This window comes from Phaseolus vulgaris, chromosome 3 (genome assembly GCF_000499845.2).
Source record: "Phaseolus vulgaris cultivar G19833 chromosome 3, P. vulgaris v2.0, whole genome shotgun sequence".
Taxonomy (NCBI): domain Eukaryota; kingdom Viridiplantae; phylum Streptophyta; class Magnoliopsida; order Fabales; family Fabaceae; genus Phaseolus; species Phaseolus vulgaris.
In genome coordinates, this window is record NC_023757.2 from 31,098,674 (window position 1) to 31,109,772 (window position 11,099).

An 11,099-nucleotide genomic window follows, 5' to 3' on the forward strand; every position below is an offset into this window, starting at 1 on the left:
TTTGTAACCTATTCACGAAAAAAACAGTCCATAATCATTTCAAAATAATATTTCCAGAACATATTTTATAAATTCTGAAAGTAAAAAAATATGTTCCAGAAATGATATTTTAAAATATTTTTTTTGTCTTCTGAATTTCCTATTCTTGATTTACCTTTTGCATATGGAACACCCTTTATTCCGGAACCATCCAAAATTGTCTAAATGTAGGGATGCAATAAGAAATATCCAACAATTTTAGGAGACCTCTTACCTAATGGAAAATGGCTTAATCACTGTTGATGCTACGTTAACCAGAAAATATTCTGCAAAGAGGATGCTAACTTTTTTTTTCCTTCGCTTTGTATACAGAGAATAAATAAGAAACTACAAGATTACATCCAAAGAAATCAAATGATAACAATATTCTGAATCAATGATTCCTGGTACTAAAATTGCAGCTTGCATATGATTAAAAAACTTCAAACTCTAACCCTCCGACATATGCTATCATAGTACTATTATACCCTTCTGATATGGTGTAGCTGACCACGGGGCCAATTCACCTGAAATTTCTCTCTTCCTTTGCTTCCAGGGCATCAACTTCCTCATTGGATAGTAAGTCCACGATAGGTTCATATACATCCCACTCCTTTCTTTTCCTGTTTGCATTCAAGCATAAATGCCCAAACCTATCAACTTCTCATACTGAATTTCATATGCAAGACTATAGATAGAGAGATATATTAATTCCTGGCGCAAAGAACCCTTGCATGCATTATGTGATAGGACTCGCGAAGTTTAAAATTATAGAATTAGTTACGAAGTTGTTTTAGTTGGAGGGGCAATTATTTTAAGCTTTAAATAGTAGGTAGGACACAAGGGAAAAGATTTATATTGTAAGCTGAGAATTGGGCATAGCTCTGCAGAAGAAAAAGGAACCCCTTTGTGAAGGGAGAACCCTAGCCTAAAGGAATAGGAGTTATTGTTGTTGTGTCATCTGATTAGGAGAAAGTAAGGTATTGAAGTATTGAACCATTCAGCAAAACACTAATCAAAATGCCGACATGGCAATAAATGGTAAGCTTAGTTGTCCATGTCATAGTTTGGGCTTTAGGATTTATATATTATAAACAGATAAATAGATAATGAAGTGTAAAAGGAATTCTTTATAATAAACTAAAACACACACGATCAATTAACAAAGATATTCCATTTTATCTAAAAAGCTCCAAAGAGTCCTCATCTCAGTCAGGAAATTTGTTCAATAAAGAAAAAACAAACAATAGATTTACAAATTGAAATAATTTAAGAAAAATAAATATTTCCTTGTAATTTAACTCCAGTTTCAATCTCGCGTTTGTCTTTCTATTCCACCGTCATTTCCAATCTTTTTTTCTTTTTGATATCTGTACCTTTCTCTTATTCGTAAATGCACAAGCCACAAACAAATGTCAATAGCCATACTATGCCACTGATTTCCGAGCCTGGTTCTGAGGCTTATGAATTACTTAATTTCATTGTGCTCTAATAACACACATTGTCATTTCAACAACTATTTTAACGACATAACATACACATGGTTGAGACTTTAGACGGCAACCATATAAGCTCCATATGCTTGACAGTCTAACTATACAAGCCCCATATGAATGACAGTCTGTCTAACTATACAAGCCCCACCACACAGTCTAGTACCAGTAGACCATCTATGAGTTTTAGTGATAACAAACCTTCCATTCCAAGTGTCTTATCTGCTTGAATATAAATGTAGTATCTGCACATTCTAACATATGTTTTGTGACAGTTGAAGGATACATTCGCATCCAATGAGTATTGCAAGTCTCACAATAGACGGTCTAATAAACCATGAGTTCTTAACTTGTATTTAACTTATAAACAAGTTGTAACAATCAAATGTATTCTGGATAAAATTAAGTGTCTAAATCTTTATTCTTAACATCAATAATATCCATGTTTGAAAATGTTTAACCAACCAGTCTTATAATCAGCTACTTAAGGAAACAAACAAATCTAAGCGTTTATGAATAATTGTGATATATGCATATCTTGTTCAAATTGTTTCTATAAACAAAACAAAGGTAGAAGCACTTTGAAGATTCAAATCAGAACATTTCTTATCAAGCATCTAAGCCAAAGAAAGATGAAGATTCTGTTGAAGATCAACAAAGATCAAGTGTTAGCTAAATCAAAGTTGCAATGATCCTCTTCCAAGCCTATATAAAGAGTTCTTGTTGAAGATGAAGAACACACAACTGCAATCTACAATTCTTTCAATCATACAAGGATATTATAGTGTTCTTTGTGAGTGAGCGATAACCTTTGTAATTCTTCACAATGTGAAGTATACCTAGTGAGCTTGAATTGTGCTCTCTCTAAGAGTGTTCATATCTTTTGAGAGTTCCTAACCTCACAGGAGTGATTTTGGTGCTCGTTTGAAACCAGGAATAATTTGTGTACTCGGTTTGTAATCAATTAATTGTTGGTGGACCTCTTAAGCAGTCTGCTTAAGGGAGAATTGGACGTGGCCTGTGAGTTTGGGTGAACCAGTGTAAAATTTGGTGTGTTGTTTGTTCACTAGACGGTCTAGTATAGTTCTCTGATAGAAGAGTCCAAGCTCTATTCAACCCTCCTTCTAGAACCAATTGTTCCAACATACACCATTACACCATGATATAAATCTTCAGTAGTCAATCAATAAATTTCAGCAAAAATAGTGTTCCAATCTATGATGAATTGATACTTCAATCTGGATCATGTATCCATATCCGACATATTCAATACTCTAAGATATTTTACCAATACTTAACGATGAAGTATCTAATCTATAAAGCACTAACATTTTTCATGATGACAATAATTTATAACTTTTTATTTTGACAATGTTTAATAATGAGATTTTAATTTGGATTTACATACACAATTGCAATTATATATTTATTATTATATTTTTTTTAAAATTATACATTTTTCAATAGGTATATGTCATGTACTGTATATCCTGTTATTTTCAAAATAAGTGTATCGTTGATTCAGATATGCATAGTATCCGATGCATCATAGGTTTCAATTTATTACAAAGACTTACCGGACTACACTAGATTTCGGACCAAATAACTTGACCAAGTCCACTGCTACAGCGCCTCCTTTACTGTCAAAGGATCATTGATGAAAAAAGACATTAGTTAGGAAATACATATTCACTTAGAATTGTAATAAAATTGCATTTATGACACCACGCAAACTTGACACAGGTGTATGATAGAAGACCTGATCTGAGTATATTCAGCCCCTCGACGACCCTTCTTGCTCATTCTGCTTTCTCTTGCTGAGACCACACTTTGAATTGCAATCTAAAAATGGAAACATAACGACTGTGGTAACTAAACCATATATAATTGCTGAAAATGATACATCAATAAACCAATAAAACCTTACCTCAAAAAGTTGCTCTCTGATAGCAAAGGCAATAGCTGGCTGCAAAGCAGAAGAAGCATTTTACTGTTTGGCATGTTTAATTTTTCAAGAATGTCCGTGTGCTTGTGCATGTTAAAAAGAAAGCAAGAAAGAAAAAGAAATTTCCATTGATAAAAACAAGTCTACATTACAACAAATTGTTTCTTACTTATAACATAATTTTGCCTATCTAAAAAAATTCTATTATACTCCCAGGGTCTCTCCAACAAATTATTTTAACTTATTACAAATGAAAATTGGATATACTTACTCCAACCTCAGGATCTTCAATGCCCATGTCCTTGCAGAAGACTCTAGCAAACTCTTCAGGATCACTCTCAAAGTTGTTCAAGTCCTAGAATTCAATAATTTTAGACACATAAAACCGAAACAAACCCAAACAAGCACGGCAATCTTACACTCCAACATTACCCATAAAAACTGGTCCTTCACGAGCGTATGATTAACACGAAGATCGAGCTGCAAAACAGAAATAACGTTAATTTGTTAAAATGCAAAGCAAACACTGAATGAAACAAGAGAAACACAAAAAGGCAACCAAGAGACCTTGATCGGAACAATCTTCTCCCCAGCATACATATCCTGGCCTTCATAGGATTTAAACTCCACAAGCTGTGACTGATAGCACAAGATAACATAAATTAGGCTAAATGCACAATAATAATAATAGCAATAAAGCTTTAACTACTCATTTGGACACTGATTTATTTGGATGAAACATCTCTACTAGATTTCTTGAAGGAAAAAAATAAAAATAAAAAGGCAATTAGTTTTCCTGTGAGCTAAAATTAGTCTATGTACAAGTTATGAATCAATCTTTAAAAGGGTTAATGGGAAATAACTTCTCCAAATTAACTTATTGATAAACTAATTTTAAATCATGGAGAAACAAATTTCATGTTTCTTTCTTACTTTTTTCTTATAGAAATGTTTATAAGAAAAATTCTTCAAACAGGTCATATGTCTGTATACTTTTTTACGTCTCAGACTCTATACTTAAAAACTACAAGTTTTAACCCCTACTTTTAAATCCATTTTAGTCCCTACCGTTCAAAATCGTAAGGATCAGTTAAAAGGAATGTATAGGAACCAAAATGAGTCTTTTAAAAAAAAAGTGCATGTAAAGGGTCTAAAACAACTAGTTTGTCTAAAATATTGTAAAAGAGAAATTAAACCAAATATAAAGAAAAAGGATACAAAAATGGCGGTGTGTGTACTTGAATAGATTGAGCAATTTGTGTTACAAAAGCCGGAGGGAGCTTCAAGTCTCTAACAGTCCTTTTTGCGAAGACCACAACCTCGGAGTCGGGATCTATAATGTTGTAATTCAATAAACGCATATGGATAAGCAAGAACAGCAAGATGAACAGGTTTTGTGTGAAATTACCAGAAGGGTTCCAAGTGAATGCGTCTTTGTATCTCTGCCCTTCGATTTCGATATCCAATCGAATGGGAACCAAATTCTCTGCAGTTGGCCTGTGCATTAATCATTCATTACGCATTGCAAACACAAACAAAACCAAACAGTTTCAATTTTTAAACTTACATTCTGAACTTAACAGGGTTTCGGTAGAAACCCGAAATCGGGGTTTTCATGCTCTCCCAATACGAAAGAACGAATGGATGATTACGACGTCGTTTTGATGCAACAGGTTCACAAACCAACTTGCTCTGCGCCCCAAAACCAAAATCATAAACACTTGAAAATTATCCTCTTCCCACACTTACCACCCCGCAGTTTCTGCGTCTAATTTTTATTTTTTTTCTTTTGTCAGTTTTTACAAATTTCGGTTCTAAGATTCTAGGACTTGCAATTCTTCCCACCCGTTTTTTTCCTCCAACTCCATAAAACACCTAAAATGACAATCTTGTCCTTTTCTTCATTTTTTTATTAACACTTCCTTTTTCCTTTTTCTTCTAAAATTCAAAATAAAAAAATTATATTTCGAATTTTAGAATTTAAAATATATTTTTTATATTTGAAAATACTTTGAATTCTAAAATTTAAAATATATTTAAAATGTATTTTTTTAGTTCGAAAATATCTTTTGAATTTACATTTCAAATTTTAGAGTTTAAAATGTATTTTCAGACTTATAAAATACCTTTCAAGCATTAGGATTTGGAAATCAATTGTATTTTCTGGATTTTATACTATTTATATTCTAAATTCTAGATTTTAAAAAGTTAAAAAATTAAAAAAAAAATCGAAAATTAAAAAAAAAATCCTGCACATTTTGTCTAAGGGTAGTTTTGGAATTGAAAGATTTCAAGAGGTGCAGGGAGAAACTCTGGAGGTAGAGCAAGAAACATACTCTAGTGAATCGACTTGTTTCGTTTGAGCCCGGACCCAGGCCAGGGACCAGGCCCAGTATAGGCCTCCTGTTTAGCTTGAAACCCACTATTTTGCCATATCTAAATAGAGTATGTCCAATTCACACAACACCTACTTTATTGAATTTTTCCATAATACCATTACATTAGAGTGAGTGGGTAGAACTATAATAGGATTAATTAGAAACAAATCCAATTTCAAAGGACTGCTCATAGCTAAATGTTAAGTGGAATCATTGATTGGTCCATTTTTCGAAATTGGACTCATTACAAAACAAAGTAATATATACTAAAATTGACAAAATATAAGTATATATGTTTTAAAATATATTAAAATATAAATCATTTCATATTTTATTATTATTTTTTAATTTTAATAATATAAAATTATAATTCAATTGTTAAATAAATCACATTTGCTTTTATATAAAATCATTGATAATATATATATATATATATATATATATATATATATATATAGTGTAAGCTTAAATCAAGACATAGAAATTACTAAGAAGATGGTTTGGAAATTTGATAAGATTACGAAAGATTAAACCACATTATGAATAAGGCAATTTATTAATTTGTTCAAATACACTTGTATTGGTGAAACCGTGTTCAACTCATTTCTTTAGAAAATAAACGTAAATTTTAATTTGAGAAAATGAACAAAGTTATGTTTTTAAAATAATGAAATTATAGTGTAGGAGCACGGCATTAATAGTTTTCTAGTCATTTTTCGGTGAAACGTTTACTTTGGATGTATATTCTGCTATATTAATATTTTAACTTTTCTCAAATATAGTGATAAACGGATTCAGACACGGAATAACAGTCAATATAATTTTTATATAATTTTAAATTATATAGTTTTTATTCTTAAAATTATATTATATTGTTGTTAAAATTGTAATTAACTTTTGAGATGTAAGGAATGACGATTTGACGGTCTGCCAATGACAAAATCAAATGACGAAAACATAATTAAAAAGTATAGAAATTTTTAGTACTTAATATAACAAAAAAATTTAATTAAAATATTTAAATTTATCAAAAGCTTAAAACATAATTAAATCTGGTATTAATAATCCATTGAGAAAAAAACAATAAGGGGAAGTTGATTTTGCCATTGGAGTATTGGATTCATATTTCACACCAAGATTTTCACTTTCGATAATAGTTTTAAATTATCTTACTCTTTAGAAAGTGAAGAAAACATTAATTACATTTTTTGGCTGTCTTTTGTATCTCCTAGATGGAGAGAATATTATTAGTTTTTGTACAGTAGTAATTCTTATTAGTTTGGAAGAATAATATAATAAAATTAATATATATTTCCATAATATATATATATAATTCTTTTTGCTTTTGAAAATATTTTAATGATTTCTTTATTCTATTTTTATGTCAATGGTGTAATTTAATATCTTTCAGTATGAATATTAGGGGCACGATTTCGGAGAGTGAACGTTAAATTCGTGTCCCAACTCTATAAGTTTAGTTGAATTTATTTTATTAAAAAAAAATCATACGATGATGATGGATGAATTTTATTAAATTTGGGATTACGTGTCTAATTAAAGTTGTGTCATGACCCAGCTTGTTTTTATGATTAAAAAAATTAAAAAATAAAGAGATTTCTTTGTGGAAGTTGTGATTATGTTTATGGTGAAAATTTTAATGGTTATTAGTTTTTAGAGTTTAAGGTTAAAGGATTTGATGAAACCAAGTGTTTAGATTTTTTTCAAGTATATTATCTGAAGTTTATTATTTTTTAATTATCTTGTCCTTTTTATCGTTTGAATTGGAAAATAAGAATAATAAAATAACATAAAATAAATTACTTTCACAAAATTAATGAAATTATTTTGATTACATAAATGAAATGAACTATTTACGGGAAAGAGTGTCACATGGCAGTTTCTCCTTCTTTGTCTTTGTGGTCATTATAGAGGTACAAATTTAGTCTGTTCTGGATTGTTGTTAGTGTGTTCCTATTGGTTATAGTCAAGTAGTGGATTATTAAACCCATGTGAAGGTAGCGAAGGTCGATAACAATACGATAATGAAAGTGGACAAAATGTTGATGGAGGTGTCATGGTACACATCCATAATGAAATGGATGAGTTGGATTGAAACAAATCAAACAAATGTTCTTACTATAAGAATGAATGTCACAATAGGAACAATTACCCATATCCATTTATAAATAAACCTCTATATTATAAATAATACCTTCTAATTTTTTATATTATTTATTTACCATACTTACATCTCATTCAACTAATTTAAACACTACATTTTTATCCTACACCTTGACACTAAATCTAAACCTAAATCCCTACAACCATTTAACCCAAAAAAATCCTACACTTAAACCCCAACAACTACACCGTTAACCCTCACTATTTTTTCTTCTCACTCCTCATTAAACCATAGGCTTCCAACTCTCAAGTTTTAATTTTATTTTTCCACTTACCAATATTGGTGGTACGATTTTTAAGTGTAAGACTAATATAATTGAAATTGTGCATAAATGACATGAATTTAATTGTATTATTTGAATTTAAATTCATGTCATGTTGACATGATTTCAATTAAACATAATCTCAAACTTAATTAAAGTTATCCAATCACCACATAATTTATGTATAAAATTAATTAAACTAATGAAATTTTAACACAACTTCAAAATTGACCACGTTCTAAATAAAAGTTATATATCATTTTAAATATTTTTGTGCTCATATTCATAAATAAAGGATGTAAATTACACTATTAGCCTGCTAAAATTTCATTTCGCACACAATTTATATATATATATATATATATATATATATATATATATAAAACTATGAAATCACATTATTTTAAATTGTGGTTGTCATTTTATATATTAGTATTTTATAATGATAAAATTTTTATATTTATCAAATTATATTAAACATATATAATATAAATTTTACTTTTTTAATATGCAGAGTCAATCCGTGATCATTAATTTAGTGTTTCAACTGGATGAATGACAGGAATAAGTTTTATTACAATCAATCTAATAAATAAAATATCTCTTTTAGGAAAAGAAAATTCTAACTTTATAAGCATGATTACATAAAAAAAAAGTAAATTAATCTACATCATTATATAATACATTTTTTTAATCATCTTTAGTGTATTTTTTATTTAACTATTTTATCTTTAAATAAAAAAGATATATTTTTAACCATCTCTATTGTAATAAATAATTTTATTTTTAAGAAATAAAAATATTTTTTAATAAAAATACGTAACTACATAAGTATTCCTCAAATATAAATATCTATTTTCTACTTAAAATAATTAAGACATATTTTTTTAACCTGTATTATTTAAATTTAAAAATGAGCACGTGTTTCTACCCATTTTTATAATGATAGAAAATTTACTAAAATCGAATTTAAAAAATGATTAAATAATATTCTCTGTTATTTTTTATTGCTTTTTAAAAAAAACAAAAACTGTCTTTTTATTTTTCATTTTTAAATTTCTAAGATAACATTTTTTTCAGTTATATCTTTAATTTAATTAATATGAAGGGAGGAAAAGTAGATGTGATCATGTGGAGAAAAAATATAATGACACACAAACTTTGATTAAAATAAGAAAATTGAAAGGGCATAATACACTACTACACACTACTACACAGAAAATCATGAAATAGAAACCAATTTTTAGAAACTAAAATAATTAGTTTCTATAATGACTAGATTATAAACCATTTTAGAGACTAAACAAATTTTTAATTTCTAAATTAGTTTCTATTATTTTTAAATAATTTTTAAATTGTTAAATAGTTTCTAAATTGGTATCTAATTAGCTACCAGGTTTTAACTATCAGTTATATAGATTCTAAATTTGGTAACAAAAATCTTGGTAGCTAATTAGATACAAATTTAGAAACCATCTAACAATAATAAAAACTAATTTAGAAACTTAAATTTTTGTTAGTTTCTAAAATGGTCTCTAATTTAATTATTATATCATCTAATTATTTTTTGTTTCTAAAATTAATTTTTATTTCATGATTGTGTTGTAATGATAGTCAACTCTCTTAAAAGCTAACTCTCTTAAAAAGAAGAAAAGTAAAATGTGTTGTTTTATTTGAGTGAAGATATTTCAAAAGACTATTACAAAGGAATAAATAAGTAAAATAAAATAAATTGTGAAGTAAATTCCTGAAAAAATTCCGTGTTAAAAAAATAATGAGAATCTTTGAAATACCTAAAACACTACAACAGCTTCTCTATAAGATAGCTTATAAAGACTTTTTTTTAATTTAATTTCTAATATATAAACTAATTTTGATTAGTACAAAATCTATTTTCTTATGATTATTTTTATTCAAATATATAGAGAGTAGTGAATATATGTGAGTCACCCAATAAAAAACTTCGAGGTATATTAATTAAATGTCATAATTAATTTTTTTACTAAATTTATAATTCATACATATTAATTAAGTGGTATAATGAATAACGGTTTTAATTAATTAATATTGTAAAAGAGTTAGAGTGGTAATATATACGAATATTCAATGGATTGTGGATAGAAGTGTAAAAAAAAAAATACAAACTTCTAAAGGAAACTAATATCAATTTTTTTTTTTTAACTTTTAATTGTTTCGTGAGCTCATCCATCATATTTAGAAGGAAGCTAATATCTAGAAAGAAATTAATATAATTTATTTTATCGTATCTAGAAGTAAGCTAATATCTAAAAACAAACTAATATTAATTATTTTTTCTAATTCTCAGTTGTTTCATGTACAATATATTGTATACTGCATGTTTACGAAGAATGTATACCTTAAACTTAATGTTTTGGGGTTGTGATGGAGTTGAAAGTTGAAACTGAAGGGCTATCAATGATTGTGAAGATGAAATATCAATGTCAGTAGGTGAATGTTTGATGAAGAATCAAAATGAGTACAGTTCTCCGGCAGACAGGTGTCTGAATGTGGATTGTTTAATTCATGTTTAGAATCTTCCTCAAATCATGACAATGAAAGCAAAACCACTGTTCTTGACACGAGGGGTGTGGACACCATAAGCATCATTACGTTGTACCCAACAAAGCCAAACACATCAAAGCAGAGACAGCAGAAAAAAGGCCCATGTAGGGAAATTAGGAAAATCATACCTGCTTTTTATAGTTCCACTATTAGCTTTCACACATTTTAAGCAACACACGCTTTTCAGTATTTCGTATTTCAACTTCATACAAGGAAGCTGCAATACACCAAATCACTA

At 28.5% G+C, this 11,099-nt stretch overlaps 1 protein-coding gene across 1 annotated transcript; it reads right to left on the reverse strand.

Annotated features, from left to right (window-relative positions):
* Positions 1-254: 254 nt before the first annotated feature.
* LOC137807105 (chromatin structure-remodeling complex protein BSH) lies at positions 255-5,350 on the reverse strand. Its single transcript, XM_068607561.1, has 10 exons — positions 5,024-5,350; positions 4,865-4,953; positions 4,695-4,789; positions 4,024-4,095; positions 3,889-3,936; positions 3,728-3,811; positions 3,439-3,477; positions 3,271-3,353; positions 3,089-3,151; positions 255-641 (listed from the first exon to the last, which is right to left on the reverse strand). Exons 1-10 carry the CDS (start codon positions 5,071-5,073, stop codon positions 542-544), a joined length of 723 nt encoding a protein of 240 aa, XP_068463662.1. The 5' UTR covers positions 5,074-5,350; the 3' UTR covers positions 255-541.
* Between the last annotated feature and the right edge of the window lie 5,749 nt (positions 5,351-11,099).